The sequence below is a fragment of the Panthera tigris genome, chromosome C1, assembly GCF_018350195.1.
Source record: "Panthera tigris isolate Pti1 chromosome C1, P.tigris_Pti1_mat1.1, whole genome shotgun sequence".
In the NCBI taxonomy this organism is placed as follows: domain Eukaryota; kingdom Metazoa; phylum Chordata; class Mammalia; order Carnivora; family Felidae; genus Panthera; species Panthera tigris.
Window position 1 is genome coordinate 54,791,366 of NC_056667.1, and position 22,863 is coordinate 54,814,228.

General features: G+C 36.5%; 1 protein-coding gene across 1 annotated transcript in view; it reads right to left on the reverse strand.

The window, feature by feature from the left end:
- The window catches only part of DNAI4 (dynein axonemal intermediate chain 4), a 92,553-nt gene that overhangs the window by 1,233 nt on the left and 68,457 nt on the right, over positions 1–22,863 (reverse strand). Inside the window, 3 exon segments of the mRNA XM_007089833.3 lie at positions 16,705–16,861; positions 19,543–19,769; positions 20,405–20,503. Of these exon segments, the coding sequence (XP_007089895.2) occupies positions 16,705–16,861; positions 19,543–19,769; positions 20,405–20,503 (483 nt within the window).

Genomic DNA, 22,863 nt, shown 5'->3' on the forward strand with positions numbered 1-22,863 from the left:
ACAAACCAAGGTAAGTTTAAATAGTAACGGTTACTTCCTAGTATAAACCTACTTTTTCCAATGGAGGACTCTTTTAAAGAAGTTTGATCAACAATAAGGATTCAGTTAAGCGACAATTTTGGCAGCTCCTGTGTAGCCTTAATATGTAAACCTCAGTTTTCTCATCTGTAAAATAACTTGTGATCTTAATGATATCTTAAACTCTTTCCTGACCTATAGTGCTTGATTTAGAGACAGCTGAAGACCTGAATTCCAATGTGGATTTTGTATTTAATTTAATAATAACAATCTTACACTAAAGGGGTAAAATAATAATCTGTAAGAGGATGAAACCAAAGATGGTAGGTTTTTTTTAATTTGTTTTTTTAACGTTTATTTATTTTTGAGACAGAGAGAGACAGACCATGAACGGGGGAGGGTCAGAGAGAGGGAGACACAGAATCTGAAACAGGCTCCAGGCTCCGAGCTGTCAGCACAGAGCCCGACGTGGGGCTCGAACTCACGGACCGCGAGATCATGACCTGAGCCGAAGTCGGCCGCCCAACCGACTGGGCCACCCAGGCGCCCCGGTATGTGAGTTTTTAAGAAAGATGCTGTGAATTAAATTCTACACATAAAACTAATATTACACTCTATGTTAACCACCTGGAATTTAAATAAAAACTTGAAACAATAGGGGCGCTGGGTGGCTCAGTTGGTTAAGCATCTGACTCTTGATGTTGACTCAGGTCATGATCTCATAGTTCCTGAGTTTGAGGCCCACACTGATGGCATGGAGCCTGCTTGGGATTCTGTCTCTCGCTGTCTCTCTGCCCCTTACCTGTTTCTCTCAAAATAAGTAAATTAACTTAAGAAAAATAAAGTCGTGTAATTCCTTCAGATTAGGTGAAAATAATATTTAAAAACAACGTGAAACAACAAATAATATAATATAATATAATATAATATAATATAATATAATATAATATAATACAATACAAAGATATTGTGAAAAGTTGGGAGTTGGAAGCAGAAGACCAGAATTTTCTCACCTTTCACAGTAAAGGTGATCTTAAAAAAGTCACTAATATCTGGGAATCTTAGTTTCCTTGAATGCATAATAGAAATATCAACAACCACTTCTAAAAATTATTTCAAGAGTTGAATGAACTAATGTATATAAAAGAGTTTTACAAAACTCTAAATAGTTATAAACACCTTAGATCATATTACATAAGTCAGTCCTGTCTTTTAGCCTATACTAAGGATGACATTCCCCATTCTGCAGGTCCTGACACAAAATCAGTTGCCAAGCTGCTTCTCAAATCCATCTCTTTCTACTTCAGTCTTTCACTTGGGCTAACACAGCAGATCACCACTCTAATTTATTCACTGTTAAATTCTTAGCACCCAAAACAGACCCTGTCACATAGTCCATACTCAGTAGATGTTTGTTGAATGAATGAAGAGTCTATATGTAAATACCCAAAGTACAGAGAAAGAGATGGCAAACATTTATATACTGAAACATAAGAATGGAAATAGTATCCAGGAGTGATTCTCCATAGGCTGCCTCCAGAAAACAAAACAAAACAAAACAAAACAAGTCACTTTGTGCAATGTCCCACTGGAATTAGCTTCTGCCAAGTATTTAAACTATAATTCTGTTCGACACAAGACTGAGACCCCCAGCAACCAACCACATCACACCAGAAGAGGAGGTGGTGCTTCAACAAACAATAATGCTAAGGTGGTGGTAAGTCCCGTTGGCAGCTGGCTACATCACAAAGTTACCATTGCAAAGCTTGGACCCTATACCCCTGTTTACACCAGGCATCAGGCTGATATTACCCTAAACCACATACCCTGGTTGGTAGGACAGGGCAGGAGCCAATGTCCTACTGTGTCATATCACAATAATATTCTGGTCCTTGGACACATCAGGGGGCTGCCAGAGTTTCAGAAATTATTTAACTTAAAACATGCACAGCCCTAGGATCAAAGTTCTTCTCTTGCTGTGTAAGGCCACAGTGGGTGCCGAACAATGTGGAGGTGAGCGGGAGTCATGGTTCTTTCTATACGTATACCATGGTCCTTGGAATATCTCCATGGGTTTTCTCCAATGGGCCCTGCTCCAGCACACTTGGTGCAAGTGTTATCTGGTACTTTGCCTTTGAAAAACACGTATCCCTGTTGAAGTCCCCTTGGTACCTATCCCTAATTCTTCTATTCCTGCATCCTTCACTTCTCAGAGGCAGTCTTTATTATAAATTTGGTGTACACCTTTCCTATAGAATGAAAACATAAGCCTTCCAAAATTTTAATTCACTCTTGGTTAAAATTAATGGAGAAATTATAGGCCATAATGTTACTTGATAAGATATCTTAATAGGAAATAATGGTTTGACATTAATTACTTTGAGACTTCAAATTACTATGTCATTATAATTCTCTGAAAAGTTCAGGAAGAGGTGTATCAGGTAAGCTTGAGTTTGTCAGTAAGTAACATAAAATCTGATTAATAGGTTTTTCTTGAATCTCCTAGAAGAATAACACTGAAGTTTTAAAATATCATGACCAAAAGCATGAAAGACATATTTGTATTAGAAAACTGTATTTATTTATTAATGTATGGAAGATATTTCTTACAAGAAAATTTTGCTCACCAGCACTGAAATCATTAACACACACACACACACACACACACACACACACACACACAAATGTTTGTCAAAAATGTTCAGACTCTCAACTTAGCCTTCTGCTTGCAAAGCATACTGCTCAAAATAAAAGATGTCTCTAGTGTGTGTGTGTGTGTGTGTGTGTGTGTGTGTGTGTGTGTACACCACATCTTCTTTATCCATTCATCAGTCAATGGACATTTGGGCTGTTTCTATAATTGGGCTATTGTAGATAATGCTGCTATAAACATTGGGGTGCATGTATCCCTTCAAATTTTTGTTTTCTTTGGGTAAATACCTAGTAGTGCAATTGTTGGATCGTAGGGTTCATTTCTGAGTGAACCTCCATACTGTTTTCCAGAGTGGCTGCACAAGTGTGCATAAAAAAGAAGAAAATCTTGCCATTTGTAACAATATGGATAGAGCTAGAAAGGATTATGCTAAGTGAAATAAGTCAGTCAGAGAAAAACAAATACCATATGATTTCACTCATATGTGGAATTTAAGAAACAAAACAAACAAGCACAGAGGAAAATAAGAGAGAGGCAAACCAAGAAACAGACTCTTAATTATGAAGAACAAACTGATGGTTACCAGAGGGGAGATGAGTGGGGATGGGTTAAATAGGCGATGGGGATTAAGGAGCGAACTTGTGATGAGCACCAGGTGTTATAGGGATGTGCTGAATCACTAAATTCTACACCTGAAACTAATTACAGTGTATTTAACTAACTGGAATTTAAATTTAAAAACTTGAAAAGGAAAAAGATGTCTCTCATCAATTCAAATCAAACACCAAAATGAAATCTTTTTCTTCTATATTCCAATCTATATTCCATACTTTTACTAACTATAAATACATCCACTAAGAACACAGCTTTTATACTTGTGTTTAAATAATCTTACATAAATCATAACATACTGTACTTATCTTTCTCCAGTTTACTTTTATCACTTAACACATTTTTAAAGATTTATTCAAAATTTGTCATATTGAGACTTTTAAGTACATATTATTTAAACTTCTGTATTACAGTGACTCATGTGAATGTGCCATATTTTATTTATCCAGTGTTTCACTGATGATCATTTAGGTTGTCTCCAATTTATCACTATAGAAACAAGGCTGTTATGAACATGTCTTTCAGACCACTACTAACAAATTAAACAAAAACCCTGGGAGATACATAGAATCCAAACATAACATTTAAACATCTATAAAGACTGTAATGTTACCAGATAGGAAAAGTATAGTAACTTAGAGTTAATGACACAGTAAATAAATAACTTGAAATCAATAAAGTGATGCAGCAGCACATTCAGGGTTGGAGACTTCCATGAGAAGATAGAGGACATGGGTAATAGGTAAGTAGACTTCAGGAGACATGGGCTCTGAGACCATTCCATACGGAGGGCATGGACAAATAAACTATAAAGCAGGGCTCAGCCTGGCACCAAAGTAGTTAGAAACATCTCCTTAAATGTCCAGTCAATATGCATGTCAGCCAGTTGAGAAAATCATCTCCAAAACTACTTGGGATGCTTTATTTGTTTCTTTATTGGAAAACCTATTTTTACCCTGAGAAGAATAAGAGTTGTGTATAGAAATAATGCAGCAAATCAAACCAATAATTTTAATATTTTTGTATTAAGGAACTTGTATATATTTGGTATTTTAAATATTCATTATATGTAAGAGTATTCACTATTATTAGATTGTCTAGCAAATAAATTTGTGATTCTAATTTAAATGTGTAATTGGGTAATTGATTTAGACTTGTAATCATAGATTGAAATACTATTCATTTATAAAAAGCATTGGAACATTTAAGAAAATTTAAGATTCATCATATTCAACATTTAAAATTTATTAAATTAATAAGAATTCCTTAAGTATCAGATTTGTTTGTCCATAAGATGATTGGAGTACTTAAAACACTATATTAAATTTATAAAGTAAATTTAGAGGATTTAAAGAAATTTGTTACAAAGCTTATTGAAAGTGCATATTAAAATTTGCTAGACTTAAAACCAATTTGACAATAAATTTCATATTAAAAAATCTGCTAGACTTATAAACAGAATAATAAAATGTATTCTCTAAATGTAAGAACTTCAGGAAAACTTCAGGTAAACTAAGATTTTTAAAAAAACTTTATAGCACATTTGAATGTGAACATTTTAAGCAAAAGTTGACTGAATAATCATCTCTACGTACAAAAGAAACATTAAAGACAAAGGAAAAAAGGAAGAAAGAATTCACATTGATACCTTATACGTGTGTCCAAATAAACATGTGCAAGACATTCTCTATGGTATCACTGCCTTGTATGGTATTTGAATTCTAAGTTTTACTGAATCTCTCTCCAAAGAGGCTATGCTAGGGGCACCTGGGTGGCTCAGTCGGTTAAGTGTCCAACTTTGGCTCAGGTCGTGATCTCGCAGTTCCTGAGTTTGAGCCCTGCATCGGGCTTTGTGCTGACAGCTCAGAGCCTGGAGCCTGCTTCAGATTCTGTGTCTTGCTCTCTCTCTGTGTCTCCCACCTCTCGCACTCTCTCTCTCTCAAAAAAAAAATTAATAAAATAAAACATTAAAAAAAGAGGCTATGCTAATTCATATTCCCATGACCCTTGCATAAGAGCTCCTATTTCCCTACAACTTTGCTAATACTTAATACTGGCTAATATTTTCATTTTTGTAAATCCAATCAATTTGAACTGATATCTTGTATAATTTCAATTGTATATTTCTCCATTTCTAGAGAGAATTAATATTCCAGTTTTTCTATGATTTAGTATTTTATACATTTGCCCATTCAAAACATTGAATTGCTCTTATTGTTTAATAGGGGTTATTTATACATACTGGACATTATGTCTCTTATAATCTTAGAAATTTCTTCTTCTAATATGTTTCTTTTAACTTAGCATATGGAATCCTGAACAAAAAGTGTTAATTTTGACATAATAGTCATAGAAAAAAAATATTTGAGGTTTATTGAGAACTTACTATGTCCCAGTACCAGTTCTAACCACTTTGTACCTATTAACTATTTTTTTTTTTTTGGTATAATGTAGCTCAAATTTTTATTCATTTTCTTATGTGTGGCCTGAACCAAGGTTCAGGAAAATTTGTAAGCTCCTGCTTCAATGAATGGAATTCACGGAATAAACTTGGAGTTAAATCTAGATCTTTGCTGAAGGAAAGTTATGTACTAAAAGACCAAGAAGGTAAATCTTACAACAAGGAGACTGTCCTTTTTAAGGGTGGTAATACAGGCCTGATTTTGTATGGCATATAGCCTTCATTAAGTAAATCCACATGAAGAACCCTGGATCAGCTAATTCATAGAGAAAATGTATTAGAGATATAGTACCTATAATAGACAAGTAGATCCTCATGGCTGATAAAAAAATATGATTTATTTTATATAGTTACCTTTTCACTTTAGCCAATTCACCACATATTATGTTTCTTTTTTTTTTTTTTTAATATATGAAATTTACTGTCAAATTGGTTTCCATACAACACCCAGTGCTCATCCCAAAAGGTGCCCTCCTCAATACCCATCACCCACCCTGCCCTCCCTCCCACCCCCCATCAACCCTCAGTTTGTTCTCAGTTTTTAACAGTCTCTTATGCTTTGGCTCTCTCCCACTCTAACCTCTTTTCTTTTTTCTTTCCTTCCTTCCCCTCCCCCATGGGTTTCTGTTATGTTTCTCAGGATCCACATAAGAGTGAAACCATATGGTATCTGTCTTTCTCTGTATGGCTTATTTCACTTAGCATCACACTCTCCAGTTCCATCCATGTTGCTACAAAAGGCCATATTTCATTTTTTCTCATTGCCACGTAGTATTCCATTGTGTATATAAACCACAATTTCTTTATCCATTCATCAGTTGATGGACATTTAGGCTCTTTCCATAATTTGTCTATTGTTGAGAGTGCCGCTATAAACATTGGGGTACAGGTGCCCCTATGCATCAGTACTCCTGTATCCCTTGGATAAATTCCTAGCAGTGCTATTGCTGGGTCATAGGGTAGGTCTATTTTTAATTTTCTGAGGAACCTCCACACTGCTTTCCAGAGCGGCTGCACCAATTTGCATTCCCACCAACAGTGCAAGAGGGTTCCTGTTTCTCCACATCCTCTCCAGCATCTATAGTCTCCTGATTTCTTCATTTTTGGCCACTCTGACTGGCGTGAGGTGGTATCTGAGTGTGGTTTTGATTTGTATTTCCCTGATAAGGAGCGACGTTGAGCATCTTTTCATGTGCCTGTTGGCCATCCGGATGTCTTCTTTAGAGAAGTGTCTATTCATGTTTTCTGCCCATTTCTTCACTGGGTTATTTGTTTTTCGGGTGTGGAGTTTGATGAGCTCTTTATAGATTTTGGATACTAGCCCTTTGTCCGATGTGTCATTTACAAATATCTTTTCCCATTCCGTTGGCTGCCTTTTAGTTTTGTTGGTTGTTTCCTTTGCTGTGCAGAAGCTTTTTATCTTCATAAGGTCCCAGTAATTCACTTTTGCTTTTAATTCCCTTGCCTTTGGGGATGTGCCGAGTAAGAGATTGCTACGGCTGAGGTCAGAGAGGTCTTTTCCTGCTTTCTCCTCTAAGGTTTTGATGGTTTCCTGTCTCACATTCAGGTCCTTTATCCATTTTGAGTTTATTTTTGTGAATGGTGTGAGAAAGTGGTCTAGTTTCAGCCTTCTGCATGTTGCTGTCCAGTTCTCCCAGCACCATTTGTTAAAGAGACTGTCTTTTTTCCATTGGATGTTCTTTCCTGCTTTGTCAAAGATGAGTTGGCCATACGTTTGTGGGTCTAGTTCTGGGGTTTCTATTCTATTCCATTGGTCTATGTGTCTGTTTTTATGCCAATACCATGCTGTCTTGATGATGACAGCTTTGTAGTAGAGGCTAAATTCTGGGATTGTGATGCCTCCTGCTTTGGTCTTCTTCTTCAAAATTACTTTGGCTATTCGGGGCCTTTTGTGGTTCCATATGAATTTTAGGATTGCTTGTTCTAGTTTCAAGAAGAATGCTGGTGCAATTTTGATTGGGATTGCATTGAATGTGTAGATAGCTTTGGGTAGTATTGACATTTTGACAATATTTATTCTTCCAATCCATGAGCATGGAATGTCTTTCCATTTCTTTATATCTTCTTCAATTACCTGCATAAGCTTTCTATAGTTTTCAGCATACAGATCTTTTACATCTTTGGTTAGATTTATTCCTAGGTATTTTATGCTTCTTGGTGCAATTGTGAATGGGATCAGTTTCTTCATTTGTCTTTCTGTTGCTTCATTGTTAGTGTATAAGAATGCAACTGATTTCTGCACATTGATTTTGTATCCTGCAACTTTGCTGAATTCATGTATCAGTTCTAGCAGACTTTTGGTGGAGTCTATCGGATTTTCCATGTATAATATCATGTCATCTGCAAAAAGCGAAAGCTTGACTTCATCTTTGCCAATTTTGATGCCTTTGATTTCCTTTTGTTGTCTGATTGCTGATGCTAGAACTTCCAGCACTATATTGAACAACAGCGGTGACAGTGGGCATCCCTGTCATGTTCCTGATCTCAGGGAAAAAGCTCTCAGTTTTTCCCCGTTGAGGATGATGTTAGCTGTGGGCTTTTCATAAATGGCCTTTATGATCTTTAAGTATGTTCCTTCTATCCCGACTTTCTCAAGGGTTTTTATTAAGAAAGGGTGCTGGATTTTGTCAAAGGCCTTTTCTGCATCGATTGACAGGATCATATGGTTCTTCTCTTTTTTTTTGTTAATGTGATGTATCACGTTGATCGATTTGCGAATGTTGAACCAGCCCTGCATCCCAGGAATGAATCCCACTTGATCATGGTGAATAATTCTTTTTATATGCTGTTGAATTCGATTTGCTAGTATCTTATTAAGAATTTTTGCATCCATATTCATCAGGGATATTGGCCTGTAGTTCTCTTTTTTTACTGGGTCTCTGTCTGGTTTAGGAATCAAAGTAATACTGGCTTCATAGAATGAGTCTGGAAGTTTTCCTTCCCTTTCTATTTCTTGGAATAGCTTGAGAAGGATAGGTATTATCTCTGCTTTAAATGTCTGGTAGAACTCCCCTGGGAAGCCATCTGGTCCTGGACTCTTATTTGTTGGGAGATTTTTGATAACCGATTCAATTTCTTCGCTGGTTATGGGTCTGTTCAAGCTTTCTATTTCCTCCTGATTGAGTTTTGGAAGAGTGTGGGTGTTTAGAAATTTGTCCATTTCTTCCAGGTTGTCCAATTTGCTGGCATATAATTTTTCATAGTATTCCCTGATAATTGTTTGTATCACTGAGGGATTGGTTGTAATCATTCCATTTTCATTCATGATTTTATCTATTTGGGTCATCTCCCTTTTCTTTTTGAGAAGCCTGGCTAGAGGTTTGTCAATTTTGTTTATTTTTTCAAAAAACCAACTCTTGGTTTCGTTGATCTGCTCTACAGTTTTTTTAGATTCTATATTGTTTATTTCTGCTCTGATCTTTATTATTTCTCTTCTTCTGCTGGGTTTAGGCTGCCTTTGCTGTTCTGCTTCTATTTCCTTTAGGTGTGCTGTTAGGTTTTGTATTTGGGATTTTTCTTGTTTCTTGAGATAGGCCTGGATTGCAATGTATTTTCCTCTCAGGACTGCCTTCGCTGCATCCCAAAGCGTTTGGATTGTTGTATTTTCATTTTCGTTTGTTTCCATATATATTTTAATTTCTTCTCTAACTGTCTGGTTGACCCACTCATTCGTTAGTAGGGTGTTCTTTAACCTCCATGCTTTTGGAGGTTTTCCAGACTTTTTCCTGTGGTTGATTTCAAGCTTCATAGCATTGTGGTCTGAAAGTATGCATGGTATAATTTCAATTCTTGTAAACTTATGAAGGGCTGTTTTGTGACCCAGTATATGATCTATCTTGGAGAATGTTCCATGTGCACTCGAGAAGAAAGTATATTCTGTTGCTTTGGGATGCAGAGTTCTAAATATATCTGTCAAGTCCATCTGATCCAATGTATCATTCAGGGCCCTTGTTTCTTTATTGACTGTGTGTCTAGATGATCTATCCATTTCTGTAAGTGGGGTGTTAAAGTCCCCTGCAATGACCACATTCTTATCAATAAGGTTGCTTATGTTTATGAGTAATTGTTTTATATATCTGGGGGCTCGGGTATTTGGCGCATAGACATTTATAATAGTTAGCTCTTCCTGGTGGATAGACCCTGTGATTATTATATAATGCCCTTCTTCATCTCTTGTTACAGCCTTTAATTTAAAGTCTAGTTTGTCTGATATAAGTATGGCTACTCCAGCTTTCTTTTGGCTTCCAGGAGCATGATAAATAGTTCTCCATCCCCTTACTCTCAATCTAAAGGTGTCCTCAGATCTAAAATGAGTCTCTTGTAGACAGCAAATAGATGGGTCTTGTTTTTTTATCCATTCTGATACCCTATGTCTTTTAGTTGGCGCATTTAATCCATTTACATTCAGTGTTATTATAGAAAGATATGGGTTTAGAGTCATTGTGATGTCTGTATGTTTTATGTTTGTAGTGATGTCTCTGGTACTTTGTCTCACAGGATCCCCCTTAGGATCTCTTGTAGGGCTGGTTTCGTGGTGACAAATTCCTTCAGTTTTTGTTTGTTTGGGAAGACCTTTATCTCTCCTTCTATTCTAAATGACAGACTTGCTGGATAAAGGATTCTCGGCTGCATATTTTTTCTGTTTAGCACACTGTAGATATCGTGCCAAGCCTTTCTGGCCTGCCAAGTTTCAAAGGAGAGATCAGTCACGAGTCTTATAGGTCTCCCTTTATATGTGAGGGCACGTTTATCCCTTGCTGCTTTCAGAATTCTCTCTTTATCCTTGTATTTTGCCAGTTTCACTATGATATGTCGTGCAGAAGATCGATTCAAGTTACGTCTGAAGGGAGTTCTCTGTGCCTCTTGGATTTCAATGCCTTTTTCCTTCCCCAGTTCAGGGAAGTTCTCAGCTATAATTTGTTCAAGTACCCCTTCAGCACCTTTCCCTCTCTCTTCCTCCTCTGGGATACCAATTATGCGTATATTATTTTTTTTTAGTGTATCACTTAGTTCTCTAATTTTCCCCTCATACTCCTGGATTTTTTTATCTCTCTTTCTTTCAGCTTCCTCTTTCTCCATAACTTTATCTTCTAGTTCACCTATTCTCTCCTCTGCCTCTTCAAGCCGAGCCATTGTGGTTTCCATTTTGTTTTGCATTTCGTTTAAAGCGTTTTTCAACTCCTCGTGACTGTTCCTTAGTCCCTCGATCTTTATGGCAAGAGATTCTCTGCTGTCCTGTATACTGTTTTCAAGCCCAGCGATTAATTTTATGACTATTATTCTAAATTCACTTTCTGTTATATTATTTAAATCCTTTTTGATCAGTTCATTAGCTGTTGTTATTTCCTGGAGATTCTTCTGAGGGGAATTCTTCCGTTTGGTCATTTTGGAGAGTCCCTGGCGTGGTGAGGACCTGCAGTGCACTTCCCCTGTGCTGTGGTGTATAACTGGAGTTAGTGGGCGGGGCCGCAGTCCGACCCGATGTCTGCCCCCAGCCCACTGCTGGGGCCACAGTCAGACTGGTGTGTGCCTTCTCTTCCCCTCTCCTAGGGGCGGGATTCACTGTGGGGTGGCGTGTCCCGTCTGGGCTACTTGCACACTGCCAGGCTTGTGTTGCTGGGGATCTGGCGTATTAGCTGGGGTGGGTAGGCAAGGTGCACGGGGGCAGGAGGGGCAGGCTTAGCTCGCTTCTCCTTAGGTGATCCACTTCAGGAGGAGCCCTGTGGCAGCGGGAGGGAGTCAGATCCGCTGCCGGAGGTTTGGCTCCGCAGAAGCACAGAGTTGGGTGTTTGCGCGGAGCGAGCAAGTTCCCTGGCAGGAACTGGTTCCCTTTGGGATTTTGGCTGGGGGATGGGCGGGGGAGATGGCGCTGGCGCCTTTGTTCCCCGCCAAGCTGAGCTCTGCCGTCCGGGGGCTCAGCAGCTCTCCCTCCCTTTGTCCTCCAGCCTTCCCGCTTTCCGAGCAGAGCTGTTAACTTATGACCTCCCAGACGCTAAGTCGCGCTTGCTGTTGGAACACAGTCTGTCCGGCCCCTCCGCTTTTGCCAGCCAGACTCGGGGGCTCTGCTTGGCCGGCGAGCCGCCCCTCCGCCCCGGCTCCCTCCCGCCAGTCCATGGAGCGCGCACCGCCTCGCCGCCCTTCCTACCCTCTTCCGTGGGCCTCTAGTCTGCGCTTGACTCCTGAGACTCCCTTCTGCTAATCCTCTGGCGGTTTTCTGGGTTCTTTAGGCAGGTGTAGGTGGAATCTAAGTGATCGGCCGGACGCGCTGTGAGCCCCGCGTCCTCCTACGCCGCCATCTTCCCCCTATTAACTATTTTAATGTTTCTAACAACCTTTGATTCTGGTACCAAAATTATACCCAGATAAGGAAACAGGAAAAACATGAAAAAAATTAGGAGATTTTTTTTTGGTCTTTTTAAAATCTGTCTTTGTCTCTAGATCATTAAGACATTATTCTACATTTTCTTCTAGTGGTTTGTTTTATTTTTCAGTCTTTAATTCATTTGGAGTTCACCATTGTACAAAATGTGAGATAGAGAATGGCTTTCTATTTTCTAGAAAATAAGGATCAAATTCCGGATCATGGCAAATGACCCAACAGGCCCTTTTGCCACTTTTCTCTCAAACAATCTCTTTACCAGTCAAAAAAGTCTACTCACTATTTCCTCAAAATGTCATGGACCTTTCTAATTCTGTATCTTTGCTCAGGCCTTTCCCTCACTCTGAAATAACAGCTCTACTCGCTTATCTGCAAGGAAAATTTCCATTTTTTTTAAGTTTATTTATTTATTTTGAGAGAGAGACCACGAGCAGGGGAGGGCCAGACAGAGAAGGAAAGAGAGAATCTCAAGCAGGTTCCATGCTGTCAACACAGATCCTGATGCAGGGGTGGATCTCACGAGATCATCACCTGAACCGAAACCATGAGTCGGTCAGTTAACCAACTGAGCCACCCAGGTGCCCCTGCAAAGAAAATTTCTAATCCTTCAAAACACAGTTAAAATTTAATCTCCTGTGTGAAAGTCTTCCCCAAAGTATTCACCTATGTTTTCCTTTCTTTCTTCCCATTCTCCTTTCAAAAGTCAATTTTCCTACTCTGTGCTTCTATAGGAGTTTCTTTGTTATTTTGGTGTTTATGACTTGATTATATTTGTGTGCATATATTGTTCCTTTCTTAGAAACCATGTGTCTTTTGGGTCTAAGTGTGTTTGTTCATTTTTCAATATTTGCTTAGTACCTATCATGTGCTAGCCCTGTGCTAGTACTTAAATATACAAGTTTCCAAGTAGCTCAAACTACTAAGAAAGACATGTATACAAAATATTATAGTTTGTATTGATGAATTATTGTCATCTTTAACAGGTACTATAGACATATGTGATAAAAAGAATCAACATGCTAATGCTCATGTTTCTTTGCTACCACAAACCCAATACACACCAACAAAGATTTTTAAATAATGCAACTCCCTCTCCCCACTGCCCCAATTTAGAATTTGTGGACGAGTTCTTAGAGCTTTTGTGGGATGGAACTGATGATTACAGGGATAGAAAGCAATGGATTTAGGCCTTGATGCTACATTTAGGATTTGAGGGATAAGTAAAGAAGAAAAAGATTACTATTAACTATATATTTTGATCCATTTTAATGTTTTTGAAAGACTTGAATAAAGAATAGAATTCTCTAGTTCCTTCTGGCTGTTGAGCTGTATATCATAAACAAGTGTGGGCATAAACATCTCAGTACCCTAAAAGGTATTATATACTCAGTGAATATGAGAGAAATTAAAAATATTAAAATGTTTACATCATGAAAAAATAAGCCATTAATGTTGCATTTCTCAGAACAGACTAAAATTATGATGTAAGGAAACATGCATTTTAGAAAAAGAAGCTTTATGTTTTTATGAACAAAAGAGACAAAATTCACTATTTACATGTGGCTTATGTCCTACCTGTGGGAGACAGGCAATTAACAAAATAAATCAATAAAGAAAATGGTATATTCAAAGATAAATATTACGAAAAATAAGTCATGGAAAAGTACGAGATAAGAAGTGTAGGTGAGAGTAGAGATTCAATTTTAAATAAGGTATCCAGGAAGATTTCACGCAGATAGTGACTGATATTTGAGCAAAAACTTGAAGTACCGAGAAGATCAAACTCTGGATGTTAGATAGGAGAAATGACAAATACAATGTCCTAAGCAAGCATCTATCTGTCTGTCTGTCTATCTATCTATCTATCTATCTATCTATCTATCTATCTATCTAACATTTACAGTCTATATAGTTGGGATAAAACTCCACTTGCTACAGTATGTGACCCAAATATAATCAACACTGCTGACTTTCCTGGCCACATTTCCATCTGGTTGCATATTTAGATTATTTTCTTTTTCTTTTCTTATCCCATTACAAATTATACTATAATTAATTTATTTGATTGCCTTTATGAATATTTCTATAGAATAGAATTCCAGAAGCATGACAGTCTTGGTTCAGATTGCCAAATTGCTTCCAAAGAAGTTATACCAAATTCTACTCCAACATTTTTCTGTATAAGAGAAAAACTGTCTTATCAAATGTTTGCTAGTACTGAGTACACCTATTAAATATAAAAAAAAAAAACTTTGTTAATTTCGTATATGAGAATGTGATCACATTTTAATTTAAGGTAATACATTTTTATTTCTTCATTTATAAATGAGGTTTAATTTTAAAATATATTTACTAGTCGTTTTTTTGTGAATGAACTGTTCCTGACTATTACCCAGTCTTCTATTGTAGTCTTAGTGTTTTTGCCTTATTTTTCTTATTTTTATTTATTTTTTTAATGTTTATTTATTTTTGAGAGACAGAAACAGAGAAGGCACGAGCGGGGAAGAGGCAGAGAGGGAGAGTGGAGACACAGAATCTGAAGCAGGCTCCAGGCTCTGAACTGTCAGCACAGAGCCTGATGCGGGGCTTGAACCCACGAACTGTGAGATCATGACCTGAGCTGAAGTCGGATGCTCAACCAGTTAAGCCACCCAGGCGCCCCTTTATTTTTATTTTTTTAACATTTATTTACTTTTGAGAGAAAGAGAGACACAGAGGCATGAGCAGGGGAGGGGCAGAGAGAGGGAGACACAGAATCCCAAGCAGGCTCCAGGTTTGGAGCTGTACAGCACAGAGTGTGACGCGGGGCTTGAACTCACAGTCTGCAAGTCATGACCTGAGCTGAAGTCAAACGCTTAACTGACTGAGCCACCCAGGTGCCCCAAGTGTTTTTTCCTTATTGATTCATGCATATTTTAATATTTTAACTTGTTTATCATATTCATGGTAATATATACCAGATTACTCCATAAAATAATATTTAAACTTTAAAAATAAAAAATTGGAAAGCTACCTTAAAAATAATAGGTAGTGATAATAATAATCTAGTGATACTGATTGCTTGTTAAAGTTTTACAACAAAGTTTTCATATTGTTTTTCTTTTTTCTTTAATTTTTTTCCCTTTTTTAAAAATTTAAATCCAAGCTAGTTAACATATAGTGTAATAATGATTTCAGGAGTAGAATTTAGTGATTCATCACTTACATGTAACACCTAGTGCTCATCCCAACAAGTTCCCTCCTTAATGCCCATAACCCATTTAGCCCACCCCCATCTAGCAACCCTCAGTTTGTTCTCTGTATTTATAAGTCTCTTACTGTTTGCTTCCCTCTTTTATTTTTCCTTCCTTTTCCCTATGTGTATCTGTTTTGTTTCTTAAATTCTACATATGAGTGAAATCATATGATATTTGTCTTTCTCTGACTGACTTCTTTTACTTAGCATAATACATTCTAATTCTATCCACGTTGTTGCAAATGGCAAGATTTCGTTCTTTTTCATCTCTAATATTCCAGTGTGTGTGTGTGTGTGCGCGCGCGCATACCACATCTTTTTTATTCATTCATCAGTCGATGCACATTTGGATTCTTTCCATAATTTGGTTATTATTGATAGTGCTGCTATAAACATTGGGGTGCATGTGTCCCTTCAAATCAATATTTTGGTATCCTTTGGATAAATACCTAGTAGTTCAATTGCTGGGTCGTAGGGTAGTTTTATTTTTAATTTTTTGAGGAACCAACATACTGTTTTCCAGAGTGCACCAGTTTGCATTCCCACCAGCAGTGCAAATGTTTTCCCTTTTCTCCACATCCTCATCAACATCTGTTGTTGCCTGAGTTGTTAATTTTAGCCATTCTGACAGGTGTGAGGTGGTATCTCATTGTGGTTTTGATTTATATTTCCCTGATGATGAGTGATGTTGAGGATCTTTTCATGTGTCTGTTAGCCATCTGGATGTCTTCTTTGGAGAAGTGTCTGTTCATGTCTTCTGCCCATTTCTTCACTGGATTATTTGTTTTGTGGGTGTTGAGTTTGATAAGTTCTTTATAGATTTTGGATACTAACCCTTTAACCAATATGTCATATGCAAATATCTTCTCCCTTTCCATCAGTTGCCTTTTAGTTTTGAATATCAGAGTAAGGGAATAGGATAACACTACAGAAACAAAAACAAATGCCTATTTTGGGAACATTGGATAATATCTAAAATATTGTAATTTCTTGTAAAAGTCTTTGAATATTTGCAGTAAACTTCTTCAGCTATATTCAACAATTATTAAATCCCAACAGTATATTAAGCACAATTTCAAGTTATTCCATATAACATTTACAATTATTATGCTACAACATTATTGTGTTCATATTACAGAGAAAAAACATGAGGCTCAAAGAAAATAAGCCTAGTAGATACCATGCTAGTAGGTAACAACTCCTGGGATTTATGTTCTTTCCATTGCACCACACTTAAGATATCTAAGAAATGTAAATTCCTTGTATGACACAAAATTATAACTAAAATTATTAAATGACATAAAATTTTGATTCTTGAGTCTTACCCGGCCAGAATCCAAAGCAGCAGGCATATTTCTCAGTTCATACACACCAACCTGTCCATCACTGTCACCCACCAGAAGGCAATCTGTTTGTTTGGCAAAGAGGACAGTTGTGAACTTGATTCCGGGGTTAGCAACATGCACAATCAGAGGATCCAAACTGTAATAAAATATTTTATTTGTAAATGTATTTGTTGTTAATATATTCTTATATACAGATTAAGAAAAGTCTGAGATATTTTTTTTGTGATTTCATGTGACAAAAACAAAACAAAAATAAACTTTTTAAGTAAATTTCCAAAGTCAAAATAACTGTTTCTCTACTCCTTATTCAGTCAAAACTTTCACTTCTTTAGTGAACAAATTTCGACTAAATAAATTCAAGCAAGTCACAATTAAGTTGTGAACTCATGGGGCGCCTGAATGGCTCAGTCAGTTGAGCATCCAACTCTTGCTTTTGGCTCAGGTCATGGTCTCATGGTTGTGGGATCAAGCCCTGTGTCAGGCTGCATGCTGAACGTGGAGCCTGCTTAAAATTGTCTCTCTCTCCTCTCTCCATCTCTCCCCTGTTCATGCTCTCTCTCTCTGCAAAATAAATAAATAAGCTTAAAAAAAAGATGCAAACTCATAAATTTAAACTCCTGTGCTGGTTAACTTTATGTACTTACTTGGCTAGGCTATGGTACTCAGTTGTTTACAAGGTCAAACACCAGTCTACACTTTGCTGTGAAGGTATTTTGTTTAGTTGTGATAAACATTCAGATGAGTAGAATCTGAATAAAGCACATTATGCTCCATAATGTAGGCAGACCTTATCCAATGTGTTGAAGACCTTAAGAGAAAAGACTGAGTTCCCCAAAGTAGAATAATATTCTGCTTCCAGACTGCCTTCAGACTCAAGATTGCAAGATGGACTGACGGAATTGCAAGATGGAATTTCCTGATGGAAATTCTAGCCCACCAGCCTATAGTTCAGACTTGGCACTTGCCAGGCCCCACAATCATGTGAGCCAATTGCTTAAAGTAAATCTCTTTCTCTCTTTTTATTGCTACTGTTTCTCTGGAGAACCCTGAGTAATACAACTTCTTAAGTAATAAATGTCTTTTAATAGAAGGATATTTTGACCCAAATGAACCTCTGGAATATAAAAGAATATTTTGAACAAGAACTTTTTAAATTCCCTGTCATCCAAAGCAATCCACTGATACCCTTAAAAAACAACAGAACCAGGGGCACCTGGGTGGCTCAGTGGGTTAAGTGTCCAACTTTGGCTCAGGTCATGGTTTTGCTGTTCGTGGGTTTGAGACCTGCGCTGACAACTCAGAGCCTGCTTCAGATTCTGTCTCTCTCTCTCTGTCCTTTCCCCACTTGTGCTCTGTCTCTCTCTCTCAAAAATAAATAAATAAACTAAAACAAAAAACAAAAAAACCAAAGGCAGCAACTTGCATACTTCTTAAGAAATGTCCTTGGGGTGCCTGGGTGGCTCAGTCGGTTGAGTGTCCAACTTCAGCTCAGGTTATGATCTCACCGTCTGTGAGTTCAAGCCCCGCATCGGGCTCTGTGCTGACAGCTCAGAACCTGGAGCCTGCTTCTGATTCTGTGTCTCCCTCTCTCTCTCTCTGCCCCTCCCCCAATCGTGTGTGTGTGCGTGCGCGCTCTCTCTCTCTCTCAAAAACTAAATAAACACACACACACAAAAGAAATGTCCTGAGATCTACAGTTTTACCAAAAAAAAAATAATTAAAATCAGAGGTGGGATGAGTGATCGTTTTACCAAAAAATTAAAATCAGGGGTGGGATGAGTTAAGTCGTCATTTTATACATTAGTCATCTCATACTCAAAACTAAATTGCTTTGTGGTATAATCCTTGGTTTCGGATTCAAACTATTTTATAGTATAAGCCATGACAAAATTTTAGAGTTACTATATGATTAAGTTCTAGGATAAAAAAATTGTCATTAACAATAAACCCCTTGAGGGGAACCTGGGTGGCTCAGTTGGTTAAGTATCTGACAGGTCATGATTGCAAGGTTTGTGAGGTCAAGCCCCACATCAGGCTCTGCGCTGATGGCGTGGAGCATGCTTGGATTCTCGTTCCCCCTTTCTCCACTCCTCCTCTGCTTACACACACTCCCTCTCTCAAAATAAATAAGCCTTTTTTAAAAAAAGAATAAACCCATTGAATTTTGTATCACTTATTTTAAGCAAAAATATATTGCCCTGATGCTTCTGCTAATAACTAACATAAAAATCTACAGTATTTTCCAACTGAGGAAATAGAATCATTAAACACTTTATTCCCGCATTGTATAAATTTCCATTTTAAAAAAGAAAACATGGGTCTAGATGACCCTCTAATAACTTTGGTGTCACACCTTAAATTAAAATTTTTAATTAAATGAATGGCCATTTAAATATATTTTAAAACAAGGTAAGAGAGTAAGTATTATAAAAAATAATTATTTTGTTCCCTTTCTTTGTCTTATTGCAAACAATCTTTAGTTAAACACAGTTAGTTGCCTCTCTGCATTCTTCTAAACAAGGCAATGAAAAAGAATTCAAGGCAGCTATGATATCTTATATCTTCCTGTAAAAGTTTGATATGAGTAAGGTAACCTATTTTCATTTAAACATTTTTAAAACTACATACCACATAAGTAATTAAAATGAATATAGCATCTAGCCTATATCTTTTATTCATAAAGGACTCTCACAGTGTAAATTATTACTTGTTTTAAAGTAACCACAATTCTCTCTAACCAATACCAAAACTATCAGGTATCATTTTGTTTGAACTGCTTCTATGAGAAATATCACCAGGAAAAATATTAACACTTACGTGCTGATGTGAAGGTGCCAAATCTCTACTCTGCTCTCGTTTGCGGCTGCAAATATATAGGCTGATTTTGGAGACCAGGCAACATCATAAACAACATAAGTAGTTGGATAAAAACTCAAAAATGGCTTGGGATTCTCCTGTTGCCATATAATAACACCCCAATCTGCAGAACAGCTTAAGAACACATCATGACAAAATGGATTCCATGCTATTTTATACACTGGACCCTAGAATTAGAAAAACAAATTAAAATACATAGGTAAGTAATAGTTAACATCTCATACTTTAAACTTGACCAACAAATTAAAAATGCTAAGATTTCTAGAAGATTTAGGTACCATGCATTGTTGTGTATTATTTTAGCTCAGAGTAAGCTCATAAATTGAATCTTCCCTAAATAATGCCATACAGAAACATAAAAATATAGTTGTTACAATACTAACTAAATATTAATACATATTATACTTATTTACTTTAAAAAGTATAAGGATTACTTTAAAAAACAGAAATAAGGGAGAAAATGAAGAAAACATAAATGGAACAAAAGATACAGAAAATAAGTATATGCCAGAGACAATTTTACTTTGGAATCAGCATGTTATCATAAGCAAAGTCTTTCAGAAACAAATAAAAATTGTGACTTCCATAACTTGCAAGAAAAAAATCAAGAACACCTGGAAGCCAAACAAAATGTCCCACACGTTATTGATGATTTCCATACAAGACAGTACTTAATTCAATTCGTACTATTAACTCTGAAGTTGTAAATTTAGGGCATGTGAAAAGTAGTGTGTATAAAAATACTATTTTTTTCAGAAATATTAAAAGATAAATTTTCCATACCTACTATAATTAAACTAACCTTATGTCCTCTGTAGGTTTCTAGGTATTGTTCATTATACGAACAAGAACATTTGTGAATATGACCCTCCTCGGTCCCAGCCAAATAGATATTTGTATCCTACAACACAAAAAATTAAAATGTATTGGCTTGTGATATATTAGCAAAGGTGCTAAATAGAAAATCAGATCCTTCGGGGCACCTGGGTTGGTTGGTTAAGGCTCAGTTGGTTAAGGGTGCAACTTTGGTTTGGGTCATGATCTCACAGTTCATAAGTTCGAGCCCCGCATTGGGCTTTCTGCTGTCAGTGCAGAGCCTGCTTCAGATCCTCTGTCTCCCTCTCTTTCTGTCCCTCCCCTACTCTCTCTCTCTATCTCAAAAATAAATTAACTTCAAAAAATAAAATCAGATCTCTCAAGATCTATTAAAATGAATTTAAGAACCAAAACTAGAAAAACTATCTTGATAATAGTTGTCTGTTGTCTTTTACTTTCTATCATCGTTTTATAATATTTATGTATATAATGCTGAAGAAATGATTTTTTGCTGGATATGAAAGATTGAACTAAATGGAGTCTTAAGCATTTGTAACTCCATATGTAGGTACTAAATAGAGATTTTAAGTGTATTTCCTACTGTGAAGTCATAGTCTAAAGGTCTGAAAGTCAGGCTCTATGTCCTGGGTATGTGGAGTCAGTATCATCTGGGAGCATTTTAGAGGTGTCAACTCTCAGATCCTACCCCAGACCTACTGAATCAGAATCTGCATTTTAACAAGATCCCTAAATAATGTGTATGTACATTAAAATTTGAGACACACTGTTCTAGCATGTACCACTACTTAAGAATGCAACTACAAAATCATGGAATATAAGCAGTTTAAACAACACAATAAAGTATAATTTTTCCCCAAACTAGCATAACCAATTTACATTCAGCAGTATATAGAAGTTCCTTTTGATCCATATTCTCTTCAATGGTTGGTTACATTAGAAATCTTAAGTTTTGCCATTGTATTAGGTATAAAATTATACCTAATGGTATATGAATTTATATGAATATGAATTCATTTATATGAATATTAACAAGGTTGAGCACATTTTATGTTTACTGGCCATTTGTATTTCCTCTTCTGTTCATGTCTCTTAACTATTTTACTCATAATATTTTCATATTGATTTATATAAAAGTTCTTTATATATCCTATTATATATGCTTTGTCTATTACATATGTTGCAAATATCTTCTCCAAGTGTATGGCTTACCTTTTACTTTTTTAGCGTCTTTTGATAAACAGAAGTTCTCATTTTGATGTAGTTAGTATTATAACTTTTTTATATACTTAGCATTTTTTTGTGCTTTAAGAAATTTTTCCTATTTTGAGGTAAAAGCAAAGTTTTCCTATATTTTCTTCTAAAAGTTTTTTGTTTATGAAGGGGTAGGTATCTAATTCCATTTTTATATGAACAATGATTATCCCAACACCATTTATAAGTTGTTTATCTTTCTGTAGAGATCTTCAAAGTCACTGTCTAGAGTTATTCTTGTCAGTATATAAACTCTGAGATTTCCATGCAACAGATTTATTGGGAAGTTCTCTCAGGAATAATTTCTTTGAAAGAAACAATAATGGGCAGAGATTTAAGTTGACTATGATGCAGTTGCAACAGAAGGCTCAGCCCAACCTCCAAGAAGCTCTGGAGTTGAGATAGCCCTTTAGAGTCCGGCCTCCAGGCAAGGAGGCCAGACATGTTATACCACCACCCCACCAACACCAATAAACTAGTGAAGCAAAATGACAGACTCAAACCAAACCATATCAAAATAAAACTAAATGTAAATGGTCTAAATATCACAATTAAAAGGCAGAAATTATAAGATGGATAAAAAAGCAAGACCCAACTATATGCTACCAACAAGAAATGTACTTTAAATACAGAGATACAAGTAGGTTAAATGTAAAAGGATGGAAAATGATTTAATAAACACAACAAACAAACATGGCTGGGGAAGAGAGAGAAAAACCAAGAAACAGACTCGTAACTATAGAGAACAAACTGATGGTTTCCAGAGAAGAGAGGGGTAGGGGGATGGGTTAAATAGGTGATGGCTATTAAGGAGGGCACTTGTAATTAGCACCAGGTGTTGTATGTAAGTGTTGAATCACTAAATTCTATACCTGAAACTATGTTGACTAACTGAAATTTAAATAAAAACTTAATAAAAAGAAAAAATAAACCATGTTAACACTGGTTAAAAGAACGCTGAGGTGGTTACATTAATATCGGGCTAAGATTATTTCAGTGTTAATAATATTACCAGTAATGAATAAGGCCACTTTAAAATGATAAGAGAGTTGAATAATCAAGAGAACATAACAATCCTAAACATTTGTATCCTTAAGACAAAGCTTCAAGCTACATAAAGCAAAACCTGATAGAATTACAGTTAAAAAAAAAAAGACAAATCCATAATCATGC